The 21,340-nt window shown below is 73.7% G+C and overlaps 2 protein-coding genes across 2 annotated transcripts; both read left to right on the top strand.

The window, feature by feature from the left end:
• Positions 1-357: 357 nt before the first annotated feature.
• Positions 358-5,933, top strand: MECP2 (methyl-CpG binding protein 2). The gene is made up of 3 exons (XM_072848929.1): positions 358-410; positions 4,167-4,499; positions 4,583-5,933. Exons 1-3 carry the CDS (start codon positions 376-378, stop codon positions 5,931-5,933), a joined length of 1,719 nt encoding a protein of 572 aa, XP_072705030.1. The 5' UTR covers positions 358-375.
• A 2,859-nt stretch (positions 5,934-8,792) lies between these two features.
• On the top strand, positions 8,793-21,092 carry IRAK1 (interleukin 1 receptor associated kinase 1). The gene is made up of 11 exons (XM_072848928.1): positions 8,793-8,952; positions 11,052-11,219; positions 12,132-12,242; positions 12,377-12,468; positions 13,220-13,534; positions 14,655-14,722; positions 15,600-15,725; positions 18,357-18,558; positions 19,223-19,291; positions 20,467-20,625; positions 20,721-21,092. The coding sequence occupies exons 1-11, from the start codon at positions 8,796-8,798 to the stop codon at positions 20,982-20,984; spliced, it is 1,731 nt and encodes a 576-aa protein (XP_072705029.1). The 5' UTR covers positions 8,793-8,795; the 3' UTR covers positions 20,985-21,092.
• Positions 21,093-21,340: the final 248 nt, after the last annotated feature.

Here is a 21,340-nt window from a genome sequence, read left to right as displayed (position 1 = left end):
CCCCTTTGGGGGCCGTGACGGGCGGCGCCGGCGGCCAATGGGAACCCGGCGTCCCGGCGGGGGCCCAACGGGCGGCCGCGCGCGCTTCGGCGGCCCCGCCCCCTTTGGAACGTTGTAACTGACAGCGCTTCCCGCCAATTCCAACGGCCGCCGGGAGCGCGCCGGCCCCGCCCCCGGGGGGAAGGCGCCGGCCAATCGCCGGCCGCCGTCCCCCTGAGCGGCGGGCGGGGCGGCCAATGGGCGGGCGGGCGGGGGGGGGCGCGGGCCGCTCCGGGTTTCCTCTCCGGCTCGGTTTGGGCCCCCTCCACACGCGCTCCCTCCCTCCCCCCCCCCTTCGCGTCCCCCTCCCCCCGCGGGTTCTTCGCTGCGAAGAAAATGGCGGCGGCGCCGAGCGGAGACGAGGAGAGGCTGTGAGTGACCGGCGGGGCGGCGGCGGGGCCGGGGGCGGGCGGGGGCGGCGGCGGCGGGGCCGGGGGGAGCGGGGGTCCCGCCGCTGTTTTCCCGCGCGCGCGCGGCCGCGAGACCCCCGCCCCCACCCCCGCCCCGTGCGCGCGCCCGGGCGGGAACGGGGAGAGGGAGAGGGGGGGCGGGGGTGTGCGCCGCGAGTGCGTCACTAACGGCCGCGGCCCCCGCGCCGGGCCGGGGGCGGGAGGGCGCGCCCGCTGCGGGGACCCCCGGTGCACCCCGAAATGCGGCCCCCTGGGTGCGCCCCGAAACGCCCCCTGCGTGAGGGAGCCCCCCTGAAATGCCCCCCGTCCCCGGGCGTACCCCCAAAGAGGGACACCCCCACCCCTCCCGGTGCGCCCCCAAATGGGGTCCCTCCTGGTGGGCCCCAAAACGGGGAGCCCCTCGGCGGTGCACCCCAAATTCTGCCCCCCGCTGGGCCGGGAAAGATGGACCCCCTCTGGCGGGCCGCGAGATGGGGACCCCAGGTGCTCCCCGAAACGCTGCCCCCACCCCCCCGTCCTCGTCTCGCTCGCGCCAGCCCCTCGCTGCGCCCCAAAATACCCCGAGTTACCCCCGAGCGTCCCAGCTACGGCGCTGGCGCTGCGCCCCCCGGTACTCCGAATTATCCCGAGACGCTGCGCCCGAAAGACCCCGCGTTACCCCAAAGTACGGCGCTCACGCTGCGCCCCAAAATACCCCGAATTACCCAAAACGCAGCGCTCGCGCTGCGCCCCGAGTTACCCCGAGGTGCGGCGCTCGCGCCGGCCCCTCGGAGCGCTCCAAAATCCCTCCGAACCCGGCGCTCCCGCCGACCCCTCGCTGCCTCCCGCCAGGCCCCGGTCGCCCGAGCGCGGCGCTCGTGCGCCGCCCGAAATACCCCGAGCTGCCCCAAAGTACGCCGCTCGCGCCGCCTCGCTGCGCCCCGAATCGCCGCCCTGCGCCCCGTCCGGCGGCCGCCGCCGAGCCCCGGCACCGCGCCTCGTGCCGAGCTCGCCGTCGGCGCCCGTGCCGACCGACCCCCCGCGGCCTCCTCCGAGCCGCCGGCGGCGCCCCGTCCCGCGCGCCCCGTCGACGACGGCCGGCGGCGTGCCGGCCCCTCCGGCGAGGGCGGGCGACGCCGCGTCGACGCCGAGCCCCGCGGCGCCGTCCCGCTGACGCCGACCCCCTTCGCCGCCCGCCGAAGCACCGCGCTCCGTCGACAGCGTCCCGCTCGCACCTCGCTCGCGCCGTCACCCGCGGCGGCCGCCCGCCTGCCCTCGACGGCGCTTTCGGCGCCTCCCGCGACGCCGCGCTCGCGACGGCCCCGTCGAGGCGGCGAGGAACGCCGCCGCCGGCCCTTTTGGCGGGAGCCCGGCCCCGGCACGGTGAGCGCGGCCACGCTAACGCCTTCGGCGCCGCCTGGGGCGTCCCGTGAGCGCCGGCACCGGATTTATCCGAAACGCCGCGCTCCGTCAGCGGCGTCCCGCCGGCACCGAGACCCTCGGCGTCGCTCCGCGTCCTTCGCCTCCATCTCGCTCACGGCGGGCGCCGACCCGCACCGGGGCGGTCTCGGCTCCGTGGCTCGATCCCGCTGGCGCCGTCGGAGCGGGGAAAAGCTCGCCGGGGCCGCGGGGCCGTCGGAAAACCGATCCCCACGGCGCTGTGCCCGCGCGGCGGTCCCCCGTGCTCCGGCGCCGCCGCGACCCCGGCTCGGCCGGGGCGGGAGATTCATCACGACGTTGCTTTTTCCCCGGCGATCGTTACGCTAACGAGGTCCGGCCTTCCCCCGGCGCCGGGAGCCGCGCCGGACCCCCGGTGTCGCCCCAGCCCCGGGGGTTTCGGCGTCGCTCCGCCGCGGGACGGCACCGGGCGCGCGGGGCGCCTTCCCGACGGTGGGTTTTTTCTCTTTGCCGCCCGGAGTTCGCCCTCGCCGCGAGCCGGGGGTCCCGCGGGAGCCGCGGCCGATGGGGGGGTTTCACCGGGGGCCCCCCCCCCCCCCGGCCCCGCTTCCCCTTTTCCCTGAACTTCGGCGTCGGCCGGGCCGGCGCCCTCCCCCTCGCTCCCCTTCCCGCCTTTTCGGCGGCGCTCGCCGCGACCTTTGGCAATCCGGCACGCCGGGGGAGCCCCGTGCCGGGCCGGCTGCGCCGCCTCGGCCTCCGCGCTGCCCCCCCCACCCCCCCCGCTGCCGCCGGGGCAGGGGGGTCCCGGCTGTGTCCCGTGTCCCCCCCTCGGCACCGTCCCCCTGCGCAGCTCCCGGCTCCGCCGGCGGCCGAGGGAGCCGGTGCCCGTATCCAGCGCGACGCACGGCCTCCTGATTAGCGCCGGGCCTCGTTAGTGACACACAGGGGCCATTCTTTGACGAGCGGGGGCGGGCGACGGCAGGGGGGGTCGGGGGCCGGCGTGGGGGGGGCTCCTAATCCCCGCTCTCCGATTGCCGCCGTGCATCCCGCCGCCGCCGGCGGATAAACCCCGGGTCGGCCCTTCCTGGGGGGACGGGGACGCGGCACCGCCACGGCCCCCCAGTGCCGCGAGCCCCCCGACGCCTGTGCGGGACCCCCCCCCCCGGGGGGTTTATTCGGGGCTGCGTTCACCGCGTCCTCTCGGCGCGGGAAACGGGGCGCCGGCGCTAACGACCCCCTAATTTGCTGCTGGGCTCCCGGGGGGCGGGGGGCCGGCGCGTCCCCCCCAGCCTCACCTTCTCTGCTCTTTCCTTGCCAGGACGGGACCCGCGGTCCAGGCGGGCCGGCGGCGCTGGACGGCGTTTGCCGGCGGGAGAGCGAGGACGGTGGCGCGGGGGAAAGCGGGGGGTCCCCGCCGCGGCCCCCGGGGACGCCGGCGTCCCCAGGAGGAGCCTCGCACCCCGAAATGGCTCGGCGCGGGGACGGCGGCGCCCCAGGGGCTGCCGGGCTTTGCCGAGAGCCTGCGCCCGCCGCGGGGACCGCGGCCGCGTCCCCGAGGGACCCCGCGGCGGGGTGGCGGGTCCCCCGGCACAGCCCTGCGCCGCGGGGTGCCGCCAGCGTGGGGGTCCCGGGGGTCCGGCGGCGGCCACGCGCGGGCCCCGGGCGCCACCGTGTGCCGGCCGGCGGCGCGGCGCGACCGCGGTGCCCCCCGCGCCCGAACCCCCTTCTCCGGCAGGGCGCGGGTGGCGGGGGGGCCGGCGCCGGGGGCCGCGCGCAGCCCACCGGGGCTATATTTAGCCGCAGATGCGCCGGTCACTCTCCGGCGGGGACACCGGACCCTCGCCCTCCCGCAGCCGCGGCCCCGCTGGGACGGGGCCCTCGGGGACGCCCCAGCTTTTCTGATGGGTGTCCGGCCTCGCCAGCGTCCCCGCGGCCGACCCCCCTGCCGCCGCCGCCGCCGCCCGGGAGGTTCCCCCGGCGCTTCCCCTCGCCGTTTATTTACCAACACTTTGATATTTTTTTTCCCCGCAGCCGTAATTACAGCCCCGCGCGGAGCCGCCTCTCCTCCTCCTCCTCCGCTCGCTCCTCCTCCGCTCCCGCCGCCGGCCCGGTGGCAAGCCTTCGCCGGCCGGACCCGTCCTTCGCCGGCCGGACCCCGGCTGCGGCCCCCGCCCGCCGCGCTTTGCCCAATTCCCCGCCGTTTCTCCCTGCTGCCGCCTGCTGATTTTCGGGGAGACCCCGTGCCGTGGGCCCGCGTCCGCCGGAGGAGCCGCCGTCCGTCCGTCCGTCCGTCGGCGTCCGCGGGTCCGTCGCGGCGCTGACCCCTCTGTGTGTTTGCAGGGAGGAGAAGTCGGAGGAGAACCTACAGGGGCTGAAGGAGCGGCCCCCCAAGGCCAAGAAGGTGAAGAAGGAGCGGAAGGAGGAGAAGCAGCAGCATGAGCCGGCGCAGCCCTCCGCCGAGCCAGCCGAAGCCGGCAAAGCCGAGACCTCGGAGGGCGCCGGGACGGCGCCGGCGGCGCCGGAGGCTTCGGCTTCCCCCAAGCAGCGTCGCTCCATCATCCGGGACCGGGGCCCCATGTACGACGACCCCACGCTGCCCGAGGGCTGGACCCGCAAGCTGAAGCAGAGGAAATCGGGTCGCTCCGCCGGCAAATACGACGTCTACCTGATCAAGTGAGTGCCGGGAGGGCGCCGGGAGGGGGGTCCCTCCGCCCGCGCCCCCCCTGACGCCTTCTCTCCCCCCCCCCACCCCCCAGCCCGCAGGGAAAAGCCTTCCGCTCCAAGGTGGAGCTGATCGCCTACTTCGAAAAGGTAGGAGACACCTCCCTGGACCCCAACGACTTCGACTTCACCGTCACCGGCCGGGGCAGCCCCTCCCGGCGGGAGCAGCGACCCCCCAAGAAACCCAAATCCCCCAAGGGCCCCGGGACGGGCCGCGGCCGGGGCCGCCCCAAGGGCAGCGGGGCGGCCAAGCCCAAGACGGCGGCGTCGGAGGGCGTGCAGGTGAAGCGGGTGATCGAGAAGAGCTCCGGCAAGCTGCTGGTGAAGATGCCCTTCCAGCCGGGGCAGCCGGGGGCCCGCGCCGAGGCGGGGACGGCCACCACCTCGGCCCAGGTCCTGGCCGTCAAGCGTCCCGGGCGGAAGCGGAAATCGGAGCCGGACAGCCAGGCCGTTCCCAAAAAACGGGGGCGGAAGCCGGCGGGAGCGACGGGGATGGGCGGCCCGGTGGGCGCCGCGCCGGAGGCCAAGAAGAAGGCGGCCGTCCCGCCGGCGGTGCAGGAGACGGTGCTGCCCATCAAGAAGCGGAAGACGCGGGAGACGGTGGTCCTGGAGGCGCGGGAGGCCGCCAAGCCCCCCCCGCCCCCCCCCGAGCGCGGCCCCAAGGGACCCAGGAGCGCCCGCAGCCCCGGCCGCCGCAGCAAGGAGGGCAGCCCCAAGGGCCGCGCCGCCGCCCCGGCGCCGCCGCCGCCGCCGGTGCCGCCCGGCAAGAAGGAGCGGGGGGCTTCGCCGCCGCCGCCCCCCGAGCCCCCCGCCAGCCCCAAGGACAGCGCCAGCCCCCCCCCGCCGGCCCAGGACTTCAGCGGCAAGGGCTGCTCGGAGGAACGGGGGGGCCCGGCGGCCCCCGACGGCTGCGCCAAGGAGCCGGCTAAGACTCACCCCCCGCCGCCGCCCCCGCCGCCCTACAAACACCGAGGGGAGGCCGAGCACAAAGACACTGCCTCCTCCTCCTCCTCCTCCTCCTCCTCCTCCTCCTCTTCCTCCTCCTCCTCCTCCTCGTCGGCGGCGGCGGCCCCCCCTCCCAGCGCCTCCGTGCCGCGGCCCCCGGCCGGGAGGAGGCGGTCGACACCAGGACGCCTGTCCCCGAGCGGGTCAGCTGACTGTGAGCGCGCCCGCGGGCGGACGGACCGACGGACGGACGGACGGGACCCCCGGCATCCCCCCCATCCCCCGCGCACGCAGGCAGCCACACGCGTCCTCCCCCCCCGGCCCCGCGCACCCCTCCCCCGCAGCCCCCCCCGCCGACACCCCCCCCCCCGTTTTACCGAAAAGCACAGCGAGGGGCGCGGGGCCCCCGGCGGGGCCCCCACTTTGCACTTTCGTCTCTAGAAAGGAGGGGGGCGTCCCCGGGACCCCTGAGGCCGGGCTGGGGCAGGGGGCTGGGGCGTCCCCCCCCCGTCGCCGCTTTACTCGTTCTTCCAGTTTTTTGTTCCACGTTTTTAGCCTATAGGGAACCATTTGCACTAAGGGGGCTGGCGGGGGGGGGGCCGGGGGGATCCGGCCTCCGTCCAATGGGGAGGGGCTCTGCCGGGGGGGGGTGGGATCCGGTCTGGAGCAGGATTGAGGCTGGAGCCAATGGGGAGCGGCTCGGTGGGGTGGGGATCCAGCACGGAGCCAATCAGGAGGAGCGTTCTGCTGGGGTGGGATCCAGTCTCGAGCCAATGGGGAGCGACTCCCGGTTGGGTCGGGATCTGGTTTCGAGCCAGTCGGGAGCAGCTTTCGATTCAGTGGGGATCCGCTCTCGAACTGACCGGGAGCGGTGTCGGTAGGGTCGGGATCCGGTCCCGAGCCGGGAGGGAGGGACTCGCTGTATCAGCAGCTTTCGATTTGTTTGGGATCCGGTCTTGGGCCAATCAGGGACGGCATTCAATAGGGTTGGGATCCAGTCTTGGGCCAATCAAGAGTGGCGCTCTCTTGGAGCGGGATCTGGTCTCAAGCCAATCGGGAGCAGCTTTCAGTTCGCTTGGGATCCGTTGTTGAGCCAATCAGGAGTGGCGCTCAATAGGGGTGGGATCCGGTCTCGAGCCAATCAGGAGTGACTCAGCATGGAGGTGGGATGGGGTCTCCGGTCAACAGGGAGCAGCGGGTGGCTGGAGGGGATCAGGTGCCGGGCCAATCCGGAGGGACTCTGGATGGGGGGGGGGGACGGGACGACACAAAATGGGTGTGGGTCTGATTCTGGGTCACTCCAGGTTGAGGCGGGATCAAGTCTGGAGCCAATCGGGAGCGGGAATCGGGCGGGGTTGGACGCCGTCCAATCAGGAGTGGCTCTGCCTGGGCGGGGAGGAGACCCCGCGTGCGGTTGGGTGTGGGATCTGGTGGCGGTGCGATGGGGGTGGGGCGGGATCCGGCCCCAGTCCGAGCAGGAGTGACTCTGGGTCGAGATGGGATCCGGCCAGGATCCAATCGGGAGTGGCTTTGGATTGGAGGGGCGGATCCGGTCTCCATCCAGTGGGGAGTCATGCCGGACTGGGGCGGGATCCGGTCTCGAACCAATCGGGAGTCGCTCTGGGTTGGGCTGGGACCTGGTGCCGGTCCAATCAAGAGTGACTTTGGGGTGGGGTGGGATCCAGTTGGGAGCCAGTCAGGAGTGAGTGTGACTTTGGAGCGGGATCCAGCCTGGAGCCAATCGGGAGAGACTGAGGGACGGGGCGGGATCCAGCCTGGAGCCAACCGGGAGGGACTGTGACTTTGGAGCGGGATCCAGTCGAGAGCCAATCAGGCGTGAGCGCGGGTCGGAAGGGGATCCTGTCGGGAGCCAATCAGGCGTGAGCGCGGGTCGGAAGGGGATCCTGTCGGGAGCCAATCAGGCGTGAGCGCGGGTCGGAAGGGGATCCTGTCCGGAGCCAATCAGGCGTGAGCGCGGGCTGGGCTGGCAGCCGGTCGACCCCGTGGGGAGCGGCCCGGCCGGGGGAGGGATCCGGTCTCCGTCCCCGCAGCCCCCCCCGCCCCGCCCGTCCCCCTCCCCGGGGTCCCCGTCCTGCACTTTACCGGCCCGGGGGCGGGGGCTCTCCCCATGCCCCCCGTGCTTCCAGCCCCCGGCCGGGGGCGCTCGGCCCCGCGGGCCCCGGCTCCTCACGGCAATAACGGGGGGCGGCCCGCGGGCCGGGAGCGCGGGGAGGGGAGCGAGAGCGAGCGGGGGCCCGGGGGGGATCCGGCGGGGGGATCCGGCGGGATCGGGGGGGCGGCGCCGCCGGGGGGGCGGCCCCCGCACCTATTTATTATCTCTAGTCGCGCGAGGAGACGTTTGCCTTATAAATTTACAAGAAAAACCCCTCGGCTGTCGATTCTTCTTGGGGGGGTCCGCGGCGCCGCCCCGCCCCCTGCCCCGGGGGGATCCCCCGCGCCCCCCGCCCCGCGGGGCTCTGTGTCTGTGCTGGAGTGATCTATAAATCTGTGTACACCCAACGCCTCCCGCCTCTGACGCTTTCATTCGGGCTCGCTCGGGCGCCGGATCCCCCCCGGTCCCTCCCCGAGATCCCCTCGGCCGGCGGGGCCCCCCTCACCCACACCCCCTCCCCCGCATGCTCCGCGGGGGGTCCCGGGCGGCTCCGCGCGGCGGCGGCGGATCCCCGATCGCGGCGTCGGGGCCGCGGATCCCCAGCGGCTCCGCGCGGCGGCGGCGGATCCCGGCTCGGCCCGCGTGCCGTCGCGGCGGCGGACCCCGCGTCTCTCCGCAACGCTCGGGCGGATCCCGACCTCTCCTCGTGGTGCCAGCGGATCCCGGACGCCCCCGCGTGACCTCAGCGGATCCTGGGTGTTCCCAGGTGCCCTCACTGGATCCCGGATCTCTCCCCGCCCCCTCCCCCAAGGCCCCCGGGAGCGTCCCAGCAGCCGTGACATCACGGCTGCGACGTCACACCCACGCTTCATCGCCTTGATGATGTCATCGCGGGGAATCGGGCCTGGGAAGGGCGGGCGGCCGTGCAGCCCCGCCCCTCGCGGCCAGGCCCCGCCCCTTCCCCTCCGGCCCCGCCCGCGGCGCCGGGCTCGGCCCCCGGCGGCCGTTCCGCCACACTCAACATGGCGCCCGTATCCCGGGCGACCGCGCGGCGCGGCGCGCTGTGTGCGCGCGAAGGGGGGCACTTCCGCCACGCCGGAGATGGCGGCGCGGCCGGACCGGTGCGCGCCTGCGCAGTGGGGCGGCCGCTCTTAAAGGGGAAGTGTCCGGCGGGGCCCGCGGCGGGAGGCATGGCCGGGCCGGGGCCGGGGCCGGGGCCGGGGCCGGGGCCGGGGCCGGGGCCGGGGCCGGGGCCGGGGCCGTACCTGTACGAGCTGCCCGCCTGGCTCATGTGCAGCTTCTGCCGCCTGATGGACGCGCTGAACCGCTCGGACTGGGAGCGCTTCGGTAAGTGGGGGCACTGGGAGGCGCTGGGAGGGACTGGGACGGGCTGGGGATGCAGCGGGGCAGCTGTCAGAGCTGGCTGGGGGGACTGGGCGGGACTGGGAGGCAGCGGGGCTGGCTGGGGGGCACTGGGAGCGCTGGGGGCACTGGGAGCGCTGGGCGGCACTGGTCGCACTGGTCACACCGGGGGCACTGGGGCGCTGGGGGCACTGGTCACACTGGTCGTGCTGGGGGCGCTGGGGGCACTGGGAGCGCTGGGGGCACTGGGGGCGCTGGTCGCACTGGTCGCACCGGGAGCACTGGGGGCGCTGGGGGCACTGGTGGTACCGGTGGCACTGGTCGCACTGGTCACACTGGTCGCGCTGGGGGGCACTGGGGGCACTGGGAGCGCTGGGGGCACTGGGAGCGCTGGGGCACTGGGGCCGCTGGTCGCACTGGTCGCGCTGGGGGCACTGGGGGCACTGGTCTCATTGGGAGCACTGGGAGCGTGGGGGGCACTGGGGGCACTGTTCGCACTGGGAGCACTGGGGGCACTGGTCGCACTGGTGGTGCTGGGGGCACTGGTCGCGCTGGGGGCACTGGGCGGCACTGGTCTCATTGGGAGCACTGGGAGCGTGGGGGCACTGGGGGCCACTGGTCGCACTGGTCGCGCTGGGGGCACTGGGGGCACTGGTCTCATTGGGAGCGCTGGTCTCATTGGGAGCACTGGGAGCGCTGGGGCACTGGGGGCACTGGGGGCGCTGGTTGCACTGGTCACGCTCGGGGGCACTGGTCGCACTGGGAGCACTGGGGGCGCTGGGGGCACTGCTCGCGCTGGGGGGCACTGGGGGCACTAGGAGCACTGGGGGCACTGGTCGCACTGGTCGCGCTGGGGGCACTGGTCGCGCTGGGGGCACTGGGGGCACTGGTCTCATTGGGGGCACTGGGAGCGTGGGGGCACTAGGGGGCACTGGTCGCGCTGGGGGCACTGGGGGGCACTGGGAGCACTGGGGGCACTGGTCGCACTGGTCGCGCTGGGGGCACTGGTCGCGCTGGGGGCACTGGGGGCACTGGTCTCATTGGGAGCACTGGGAGCGTGGGGGCGCTGGGGGGCACTGGTCGCACTGGGAGCACTGGAGGGCTCTGGGGGCACTGGTCACGCTGGGGGCACTGGGGGCACTGGTTGCACTGGGGGCACTGGGAGCGTGGGGGCACTAGGGGGCACTGGTCGCGCTGGGGGCACTGGGGGGCACTGGGAGCACTGGGGGCACTGGTCGCACTGGTCGCGCTGGGGGCACTGGTCGCGCTGGGGGCACTGGGGGCACTGGTCTCATTGGGAGCACTGGGAGCGTGGGGGCACTGGGGGCACTGGTCGCACTGGGAGCACTGGAGGGCTCTGGGGGCACTGGTCACGCTGGGGGCACTGGGGGCACTGGTTGCACTGGTCACACTGGTCGCGCTGGGGGCACTTGGGAGTGCTGGGGGCACTTGGGAGCGCTGGGGGCACTGGGGGCACTGGGGCCGCTGGTTGCACTGGGAGCGCTGGGGGCACTGGAGGGCACTGGGAGCGCTGGGGGCACTGGGGGCAGGCACTGGGGCCACTGGTCGCACTGGTCTCGCTGGGGCCACTGGTCGCACTGGTCGCGCTGGGGGGCACTGGGGGGCACTGGTCGCACTGGGGGGCACTGGGAGTGCTGGGGGCACTGGTCGCACTGGGAGCACTGGGGGCACTGGGGGACACGGGGGCGCTGGTCGCACTGGGGGCACTGGGGGCACTGGGATCACTGGGGGCACTGGTCTCATTGGGAGCACTGGGAGCGTGGGGGCGCTGGGGCGCTGGTCGCACTGGGGGCACTGGTCGCGCTGGGAGCACTGGTCGCACTGGGGGCACTGGGGGACACGGGGGCGCTGGTCGCACTGGGGGCACTGGTCTCATTGGGAGCACTGGTCTCATTGGGAGCATTGGGAGCGTGGGGGGCGCTGGGGGGCACTGGTCGTGCTGGTCGCGCTGGGGGCGCTGGTCGCACTGGGGGCGCTGGTCGCACTGGTCGCACTGGGGGCACTGGTCGCACTGGGAGCACTGGTCGCACTGGGGGCACTGGTCGCACTGGTGACGGCGGCAGCCTCGCGGCTGGTGCCGGAGCAGGGGGAGCTGCGCCTGGCGGCCGCCAGCCCGGGCCCCACGGCCGCCGTGCTGTGGGGCTGGGCCCAGCGCAACGGGCGCCTGCGGGAGCTGCTGGAGCTGCTGCGGGGGCTGCGCCTGCTGCGGGCCCACGACATGCTGGCCGCCTGTGAGAGCCCCGCACCCCCCGGGACCCCCCGGGACCCCCGACACCCCCCCGACACCCCCCGGGACCCCCCAACACCCCCCTGGGACCCCCCGGGACCCCCGACACCCGTCTGGGACCCCCCAACACCCCCCTGGGACCCCCTGGGACCCCCAACACCCATCTGGGACCCCCAACACCCCCTGGGACCCCCGGGACCCCCGACACCCATTTGGGACCCCTGGGACCCCTCCCGGGACCCCCAACACCCCCGGGACCCCCGGGACCCCAACACCCGTCTGGGACCCCGACGACCCCGACACCCGTCTGGGACCCCTGGGACCCCCCTGGGACCCCCAACACCCCCTGGGACCCCGGGGACCCCCAACACCCGTCTGGGACCCCGTGGGACCCCCCTGGGACCCCCAACACCCGTCTGGGACCCCTGGGACCCCTGGGACCCCCAACACCCCCCTGGGACCCCCTTGGACCCCCTGGAATCCCCCAGGACCCCTGAGGCCTCCGGGACCCCCTGGGACACCCAGCACCCCCCGCGACCCCTCTGGGACCCCCTGGAATCTCTCTGGGACACCCAAGGACTCCTGGGACCCCAACACCCCCCACACCCATTTGGGACCCCTCTGGGACCCCTGAGGCCTCCAGGACCCCCCGGGACCCCCTGAGACACCCAACGACCCCCTGGGACCCCCAACACCCCCAACACCCCCCAGACCCCCAACGCCCCTTGGGACCCCTGAGCCCTCCAGGACCCCCAGACCCCCCGGGACCTGCAAGTCCCCCTTGGGACCCCAAAGATGCCCCTGGGACCCCAAGCCCTCCAGGATCTCCCCAAGACCTCCGGGACCCCCCCAGTCCCTGCCGGACCCCCCATGGGACCCCCGGGACCCCCTCCGACTGACCCCGCGGTGTCCCCAGGGTACCCCGGCCTGGCCTCCCCACGGAGCCCCCGCTGCCCCCACGGAGCCCCCCTGCTCCCCGTGACCCCCAGCCCGCGGCTGCTCCCCACGGCCCCCGGGCCCCCCTCGGGTGCCGGCACCGCCTCCGCCTGGGACCCCCAAAATGGTCCCCCCAGGTAACGCCCGAAAAGGGAGGGGGGCTGATGGGGGTGTGGGGGCACAGGGCTCCCCCTCCCCAAACTGACCCCGTTCTCCCCCACCAAGAGCCGTCCCTGCCCTCCCGGGGCCCCCCCAACGCCCTCCTCAGCACCCCCAGCCTGCACCCCCGTTCCCCGGACCCCCGTCCCCCCGACGAGGTATGGGGCTGGGGGGGGAATGGGGGGCCTGGGGGGCTTGGGAAGGGTCTGGGGGCAGTAGGGATGGGGGCTATTGGGGGCTCCGTGGAGGTCACTGGGGTATTTGGGGGTGACGGGGGCACTTGGGGGTCTCTGGGGGTCGGGGGGCATTTGGGATACCGTGGGGTGCAAGGGGGGCAACGGGGGCGGTGGGGGTATTTAGCACGTATTTGGGGGGCCTGGAGGTCTTTGGGGGCTGCAGGGGCCCATAGGGGTCTTTGGGGGGCTGTGGGGGACATAGGGTGTTTGGGGGCTGTGGGGGCCATAGGGGTCTTTGGGGGCTGCAGGGGCCCATAGGGGTCTTTGGGGGCTGTGGGGACATAGGGAGTATTTGGGGGCTGCGGGGCCCATAGGGGTCTTTGGGGGCTGTGGGGGACATAGGGGTATTTGGGGGCTGTGGGGGCCATAGGGGTATTTGGGGGCTGTGGGGGCCATAGGGGTCTTTGGGGGCTGTGGGGCCCATAGGGGTCTTTGGGGGCTGTGGGGGACATAGGGGTATTTGGGGGCTGCGGGGCCCATAGGGGTCTTTGGGGGCTGTGGGGGCCATAGGGGTATTTGGGGGGCTGTGGGGGACATAGGGGTATTTGGGGGCTGTGGGGCCCATAGGGGTCTTTGGGGGCTGTGGGGGCCATAGGGGTCTTTGGGGGCTGTGGGGCCCATAGGAGTGTTTGGGGCACCTTGGGGGTCCGCCCCACGGCCCCCCGTCCCGCAGGCGCTGGCATCGCTGTGCTCGTCCCTGGCCTCGCTGAGCCCCGGGCCCCCCTGCGGCCCCCAAGCCCCCCGTCGCCCCCCGGCCCCCCACCCCTTCTGCTGGCGCCTGGGGGAGCTGGCGGGGGCCACGGGGGGCTTCGCCGACTCCCACAAGGTGGGCGAGGGCGGCTTCGGGGTGGTCTATCGCGCCCGCCTGCGTCACACCGACTACGCCGTCAAGCGCCTGCGGCAGGTTCGGGGCGCGGGGGGGCGCGGGGGGCACCCGCAGCCAGCGGGGACCCCTGGGTGTCCCCTGGCCCCGACGGGGACCCCCCCGGTGTCCTCCTGTCCCTGTTGAGGACCCCCACAGTGTCCCCATGTCCCCACATCCCCCCCCAAGACCCCCCCGGGGCCCCATAGTCCCAGCCCAGGACCCCCACGGTGTCCCCATGTCCTCACCAGGGACCCCCATGTGTCCCCATGTCCCCCCTGGACCCCCCCCCGGGCCCCATGGTCCCATGCCAGGACCCCACGCTGTCCCCGTGTCCCCCTGGGACCCCCGGGCCCCGTGGTCCCAGCCCAGGACCCCCATGCTGTCCCCATGTCCCCCCTGGGACCCCCATGTGTCCCCATGTCCCCCTGGGACCCCCCGGGCCCCATAGTCCCAGCCCAGGACCCCCACGCTGTCCCCATGTCCCCCTGGGACCCCCATGTGTCCCCGTGTCCCCCTGGGACCCCCCGGGCCCCATGGTCCCATGCCAGGACCCCACGCTGTCCCCATGTCCCCCCTGGGACCCCCCCCGGGCCCCGTGGTCCCATGCCAGGACCCCCACGGTGTCCCCATGTCCCCCTGGGACCCCCATGTGTCCCCATGTCCCCCTGGGACCCCCCGGGCCCCATGGTCCCATGCCAGGACCCCACGCTGTCCCCGTGTCCCCCTGGGACCCCCGGGCCCCATGGTCCCAGCCCAGGACCCCACGCTGTCCCCATGTCCCCCTGGGACCCCCATGTGTCCCCGTGTCCCCCTGGGACCCCCCCGGGCCCCATGGTCCCATGCCAGGACCCCACGCTGTCCCCATGTCCCCCTGGGACCCCCCCGGGCCCCGTGGTCCCATGCCAGGACCCCCACGGTGTCCCCATGTCCCCCTGGGACCCCCATGTGTCCCCATGTCCCCCTGGGACCCCCCCCGGGCCCCATGGTCCCATGCCAGGACCCCCACGCTGTCCCCGTGTCCCCCCTGGGACCCCCCCGGGCCCCGTGGTCCCAGCCCAGGACCCCACGCTGTCCCCATGTCCCCCTGGGACCCCCATGTGTCCCCGTGTCCCCCTGGGACCCCCCGGGCCCCATGGTCCCAGCCCAGGACCCCCACGCTGTCCCCATGTCCCCCCTGGGACCCCCCCCCCGGCCCCATGGTCCCAGCCCAGGACCCCACGCTGTCCCCCCTTGGGGTCCCCAGGACGCTGCCTCGACCTGGGGCTGGGGTCTCCAGCAGCTTCGTCTGGGGGAGGTGGAGAAGCTCTCCCGGTAATGGGGGGTCGTGGGGGGCTCCGGGGGTCCCGGGGGCTTGGGGGGGGGCTCAGGAGGGTCCTGAGCGTGATGGGGGATACGGGGATGCTGTTGGGGGGCTGGGGGGTCCTGGGGGTTGGGGTCGCAGCCCCCCCAGCGTGAAGGCCCCCCGCGCCCCAGGCACCGCACCCCAACATCGTGGAGCTGTCGGGGTCTGCGCCGAGGGGGGCCACTTCTGCCTTGAGTCCTCGTCCTACGCCATGGGGGGGATCATGCCCAACGGGTCTCCTGGAGCAGCGTCTGGGGCGCAGGGGAGGTTTGGGGCCGGGGCAGGTTGGGGGACCCCAGGGGTCCCCCTGAGGTGGTGGGGAGGCGGGGGTCTTCTCGGGGGGGAGCAGGTTTGGGGGTCCCCTGGGGCGTCTGGGGTGTCCAGAGGGACTCCCCAGGGATGTGGGGGGTCTCTGGGGGAAGGTCTGGGGGTCTCTGGGGGGTCCCCGGGGTGTCTCTGAGTGGCTGGGGGGTCCTATAGGGCCATGAGGGGGATCTGGAGGTTCTGGGGTGCTCCTGGAGCAGGTTTGGGGTCCCTGGGGGAGGTTTGGGGGTCTCTGGGGCAGGTTGGGGGTCCCCAGGGTGCCTTGAGTGGCTGGGGGGGTCCTATAGGGCCATGGGGGGGATCTGGGGGTTCTGGGGTGCTCCTGGAGCAGGTTTGGGGGGCCCCCAGGAGAGGTCTGGGGGTCCCAGGGGGTCTTGAGCAGCTCGGGGGGTCCTTAGGGCCATAGGGGAGATGCTCAGGGTGGTTTTTGGGGTGCCCCGAGGCCATAGGGGAGGTGTGGGGGGTCCTGGGCGGGGTTGGGGGACCTGAGGGTCCAGGGTCCGGTTTGGGGGGCCCTGACAGCCCCCCCCAGTGCCCGCAGCCCCCCCTGACGTGGGGCCAGCGCCTGCACGTGCTGCTGGGCACGGCCCGAGCCCTCCAGTTCCTGCACCGCGACACCCCGGCACTGGTGCACGGCGACGTCAAGAGGTGGGGGGCAACGGGGGGCTCGGGGCTCCCTGGGGTGATCTTGGGGTACCCTGGGGGGCTCTGAGGGGCCTTGGGGTGATCTTGGGGTACCCTGGGGGGCTCTGAGGGGCTCTGGGGCTCCCTGGGGTGATTTTGGGGTACCCTGGGGGGCTCTGGGGTGCCTTGGGGTGATCTTGGGGTACCCTGGGGGCTCTGAGGGGCTCTGGGGTGCCTTGGGGTGATTTTGGGGTACCCTGGGGGCTCTGAGGGGCTCTGGGGTGCCTTGGGGTGATTTTGGGGTACCCTGGGGGTTCTGAGGGCTCTGGGGCTCCCTGGGGTGATCTTGGGGTACCCTGGGGGGTTCTGAGGGGCTCTGGGGTGCCTTGGGGTGATTTTGGGGTACCCTGGGGGCTCTGAGGGGCTCTGGGGCTCCCTGGGGTGATTTTGGGGTACCCTGGGGGCTCTGGGGTGCCTTGGGGTGATCTTGGGGTACCCTGGGGGGTTCTGAGGGGCTCTGGGGTGCCTTGGGGTGATTTTGGGGTACCCTGGGGGGAGTTCTGAGGGCTCTGGGGCTCCCTGGGGTGATCTTGGGGTACCCTGGGGGGCTCTGAGGGGCTCTGGGGTGCCTTGGGGTGATTTTGGGGTACCCTGGGGGGTTCTGAGGGCTCTGGGGCTCCCTGGGGTGATTTTGGGGTACCCTGGGGGGCTCTGGGGTGCCTTGGGGTGAGGGGTACCCTGGGGGGTTCTGAGGGCTCTGGGGTGCCTTGGGGTGATTTTGGGGTACCCTGGGGGGTTCTGAGGGGCTCTGGGGCTCCTGGGGTGATCTTGGGGTACCCTGGGGGGCTCTGAGGGCTCTGGGGTGCCTTGGGGTGATTTTGGGGTACCCTGGGGGGTTCTGAGGGGCTCTGGGGCTCCCTGGGGTGATTTTGGGGTACCCTGGGGGCTCTGGGGTGCCTTGGGGTGATCTTGGGGTACCCTGGGGGGCTCTGAGGGCTCTGGGGTGCCTTGGGGTGATCTTGGGGTACCCTGGGGGGCTCTGAGGGCTCTGGGGTGCCTTGGGGTGATTTTGGGGTACCCTGGGGGTTCTGAGGGCTCTGGGGCTCCCTGGGGTGATTTTGGGGTACCCTGGGGGTTCTGAGGGCTCTGGGGCTCCCTGGGGTGATTTTGGGGTACCCTGGGGGGCTCTGGGGTGCCTTGGGGTGATCTTGGGGTACTCTGGGGGGTTCTGAGGGGCTCTGGGGTGCCTTGGGGTGATCTTGGGGTACCCTGGGGGGCTCTGAGGGGCTTTGGGGGGACTCTGAGGGCTCTGGGGTGATTTGGGGGTACCCTGGGGGGCTCGAGGGTCTTTGGGGTTCCCTGGGGAGACCCCCTGAGGATCTTTGGGGTACCCCATGGGGGCTCTGGGGTACCCTGGGGGGTCTAAGGGGTTTGGGGGCTCTGGGGTACCTGGGGGGCTCTGAGGGCTTTGGGGTACTCTGACGGGAATGGGGGCACTTAGGGTACGCCGGGGGGTCTCTGGGGGTCTTGGGGGGCAGTGGGGTGCCATGGGGGTACCTGGGGGGGCAGTGGGGTACCTGAGGGGTCTTTGGGGTGCCATGGGGTCTTGGGGGGCAGTGGGGTACCTGGGGGGCAATGGGGTACTGGGGGGGCTTTGGGGTGCCATGGGGGGCAATGGGGTACTGGGGGCAGTGGGGTGCCATGGGGGGCTTTGGGGGCCATGAGGGCAGTGGGGTACTGAGGGGGGAAGTGGGGTGCCATGGGGGCTTTGGGGGGCCATGGGGGGCAGTGGGGTACTGGGGGGCTTTGGGGGGCCATGGGGGGCAATGGGGTACTTACGGGGGCTTTGGGGTGCCATGGGGGTCGGGGGGGGGCAGTGGGGTGCCATGGGGGGCAATGGGGTGCCATGGGGGGGCAATGGGGGGCCATGGGGGTCAGGGGGGCAGTGGGGTGCCATGGGGGGCAGTGGGGGGCCATGGGGGTCAGGGGGGCAGTGGGGTGCCATGGGGGGCAATGGGGGGCAATGAGGGGGCCATGGGGGTCGGGGGGGGCAGTGGGGTGCCATGGGGGGCAGTGGGGGGCCATGGGGGTCGGGGGGCAGTGGGGAAGTGCCATGGGGGGCTTTGGGGGCCATGGGGGGCTTTGGGGGCCATGGGGGTCGGGGGCAGTGGGGTGCCATGGGGGGCTTTGGGGGGCCATGGGGGTCGGGGGGGCAGTGGGGGGCCATGGGGGGCTTTGGGGGGCCATGGGGGTCAGGGGGGCAGTGGGGTGCCATGGGGGGCAATGGGGTACTGGGGGGGCTTTGGGGGGCCATGGGGGGCAGTGTGGTGCCATGGGGGCTTTGGGGGCCATGGGGGTCAGGGGTCAGTGGGGTGCCATGGGGGGCAGTGGGGGGCCATGGGGGTCGGGGGGGCAGTGGGGTGCCGTGGGGGCCATGGGGGGCTTTGGGGGGGCCATGGGGGGCAGTTTGGGGTGCCATGGGGGGCTTTGGGGGCCATGGGGGTCGGGGGGGCAGTGGGGTGCCATGGGGTCGGGGGGCAGTGGGGGGCCATGGGGGTCCCTGGGGTACCGGGGGGGGCAACGCTGGGCTTCCGGGCACCCCGAGCAGATGGGGGGGTGGCCCCGGGGGTTTGGGGGTGACCCCCTGCCCCCCAGCTCCAACATCCTGCTGGACGCGGGGCTGAGCCCCCGGCTGAGCGACTTCGGGCTGGCGCGAGCCCCCCGGGGGGGCGGGGGGGGCCGCAGCGGCACCCTGGGGGGCCCGCGCACGCTGCGGGGCACCCTGGCCTACCTGCCCCCCGAGTACCTGCGCGGGGGGGCCCTGGCCCCCGCCCTCGACACCTACAGCTTCGGCGTGGTGAGTGGGGGCCCCCCGAAACGGGGGAACACCCAAAACTGGGGGGAACACCCAAAACTGGGGGGAACAGCCCCAAAATGGGGACCCACCCCCCCAAAATGGGGGGAAACACCCTGAAATGGGGGGAAACACCCCCACAGTGGGGACCCACACCCCCAAAATGGGGGAAACACCCCAAAGGGGGAAACACCCCAAAACAGGGACCCACCCCCCAAAATGGGGGAAACACCCTGAAATGGGGGGAAACACCCCCACAGTGGGGACCCACACCCCCAAAAATGGGGGGAACACCCCAAAAAGGGGGGAAACACCCCAAAACGGGGGGAAACACCCCAAAACGGGGACCCACGCTCCCCAAAATGGGGGAAACACCCCAAAAATGGGGACCCACACCCCCAAAAATGGGGGAAAACACCCCAAAAAGGGGGGAAACACCCCCAAAATGGGCGGAAACACCCCAAAAGGGGGACCCACCCCCCCAAAAATGGGGGGAAACACCCTGAAAGGGGGAAACACCCCCAAAGGGGACCCACACCCCCCAAAGGGGGGAAACACCCCAAAAGGGGGACCCACACCCCCCAAAGGGGGGAAGCACCCCAAAACGGGGCCGCACCCCCGACGTGGGGGTGGGGTGCGGGGAGCTCCGGAAGCGGCCGCCCCCCAGGTGCTGCTGGAGGCGCTGACCGGGCGCCGGGCCATGGAGACGGACGCCCGGGGGCGGCCCACCTACCTGGTGAGCCCCCCAACAGCCCCGGGGACCCCCAACAGCCCCCGGGGACCCGCTGGGACCCGCAACAGCCCCTGGGAGCCCCCCAACAGCCCCCTGGGAGCCCAACATCCCCCTGGGAGCCCCCAACAGCCCCCTGGGACCCCCAACATCCCCCTGGGAGCCCCCCAACAGCCCCTGGGACCCCCTGGGACCCCCAACAGCCCCTGGGAGCCCCCCAACATCCACTGGGACCCCTGGGAGCCCCAACAGCCCCTGGGAGCCCCAACATCCCCTGGGAGCCCCCAACAGCCACTGGGAGCCCCCCAACAGTCCCCGGGGACCCCCAACAGCCCCCGGGGAGCCCCCCAACAGCCCCGGGGACCCCCAACAGCCCCCTGGGACCCACTGGGACCCCCAACATCCCCTGGGAGCCCCCAACAGCCACTGGGACCCCCTGGGACCCCAACAGCCCCTGGGAGCCCCCAACAGCCCCGGGGACCCCCAACAGCCCCCGGGGACCCCCAACAGCCACTGGGACCCCAACATCCCCCTGGGAGCCCCCAACAGCCACTGGGACCCCTGGGACCCCCAACAGCCCCTGGGAGCCCCCAACAGCCCCCGGGGACCCCCAACAGCCAGTGGGAGCCCCCAACAACCCCTGGGACCCCGGGACCCCAACAGCCCCTGGGACCCGCTGGGACCCCCAACAGCCACTGGGACCCCTGGGACCCCCAACAACCCCTGGGAGCCCCCAACATCCCTCAGGGACCCCTGAGCCCCCAAAACCCCTGGGACCCCCAACATCCCTCTGGGACCCCCCAACAGCCCCTGGGAGCCCCCCAACAGCCCCTGGGACCCCCAACAGCCCCCAGGGACCCCCAACAGCCCCCGGGGACCCCCCCCCCCATCCCTCAGTGACCCCCTGAGCCCCTGGGACCCCCAACATCCCTCTGGGACCCCTGGGACCCCCTCCCAGCTCCCTAAAACGCCCCGGGTTCCCCAGGGCCCCCCATCATTGCTCTGACCCCCCCAGCCCCCAACATCCCCCTAGGCCCCCCAACAACCCCTGGGACCCCCTGGGACCCCCAACATCCCCCTAGGCCCCCAACAACCCCTGGGACCCCCCAACATCCCCTGGGACCCCTGGGACCCCAACAGCCCCTGGGACCCCCCTGCCCCCCAACACCGTGCCCCCACAGAAGGAGCTGCTGGAGGAGCAGGAGGACGTCGAGGACGGGGGCACCGGGGCCCCCCAGACCCCCGAGCCGGGCCGCCCCCCGGGGCTGGCGGCCGCCCTGTCCCGCCTGGCCGCCCGCTGCCTGCGCCGCCGCGGCGCGCGCCGGCCCCCCATGGCGCAGGTGGGTTCGGGGGGCGGGGGGGCCGCGAGGGGCCGGGCGGACGCCACGGGGGGGGCACAAACGGCCATTTCCTCCCCAAAAAACCAACCCTAAAGGTGTACGAGGAGCTGGAGCGGCTGCAGGAGGGGGCCCCCCCCGCGCCCCCCAACCAGCCGGAGGAGAGCGAGGAGGAGGAGGAGGAGGAGAACATGGCGGCCGCCCCGGGGCTGGTGGTGAACGCGGCGCGGCGGCGGCTGATGGAGCGGCTGGCGCTCTACCGGCAGGGCCGCCTCGACTCGCTGGGCCTGCTGGCGTCGGCGGGACCCCCCGCCACGGCCGCCGGCCGGCAGCCGCAGGAGAGCGACGACTCGCAGCCGTGATGGGGACGCGGCGACGCGGTTCTCGGCGCGGGGGACGCCCCGACCCCCGGCTGCCGGGCGAAGGCTCGGGGGGGGGGAGCCCCAATAAACGACGGATCTTTTTCTTTCTTTCTTTTCCCCGGCGCCTCCGTCGCGGCTCGAGGAGGGGGAAGGGGCGTTTATTTTCGCGCGGCCGCCATCTTGGTCACCCTCCGTCTCGGCGACCGGGGGAACCCCGGCCCCCCCCAAGCCCCCGACTGGGGAGAACCCCGGCCCCCCCAGGCTCCCCGCTCGGAGGGGCTCGGGGCAGGGGCGGCCGCTCTCCCCCGGGCCGGGCCCCCTCGCGACGTGGCGGCCGCCTCGCCTGGGGCAGCCCT

Source organism: Ciconia boyciana, chromosome 34, assembly GCF_034638445.1.
Source record: "Ciconia boyciana chromosome 34, ASM3463844v1, whole genome shotgun sequence".
NCBI classification, from domain to species: Eukaryota; Metazoa; Chordata; class Aves; order Ciconiiformes; family Ciconiidae; genus Ciconia; species Ciconia boyciana.
The sequence above is the reverse complement of the archived record's forward strand: the minus strand, read 5'-3'. Positions and strand labels throughout refer to the sequence as shown.

Bases quoted from the DNA above. Each gene is read 5' to 3' on its own strand.
- MECP2 (XM_072848929.1), top strand. From the start codon at position 376: ATGGCGGCGGCGCCGAGCGGAGACGAGGAGAGGCT. The intron at 411-4,166 runs GTGAGTGACCGG...GTGTGTTTGCAG, and splicing joins AGCGGAGACGAGGAGAGGCT to GGAGGAGAAGTCGGAGGAGA. The intron at 4,500-4,582 runs GTGAGTGCCGGG...CCCACCCCCCAG, and splicing joins TACGACGTCTACCTGATCAA to CCCGCAGGGAAAAGCCTTCC.
- IRAK1 (XM_072848928.1), top strand. From the start codon at position 8,796: ATGGCCGGGCCGGGGCCGGGGCCGGGGCCGGGGCCGGGGCCGGGGCCG. The intron at 8,953-11,051 runs GTAAGTGGGGGC...TGACGGCGGCAG, and splicing joins CTCGGACTGGGAGCGCTTCG to CCTCGCGGCTGGTGCCGGAG. The intron at 14,723-15,599 runs GTAATGGGGGGT...GGGCCCTGACAG, and splicing joins GAGGTGGAGAAGCTCTCCCG to CCCCCCCCAGTGCCCGCAGC.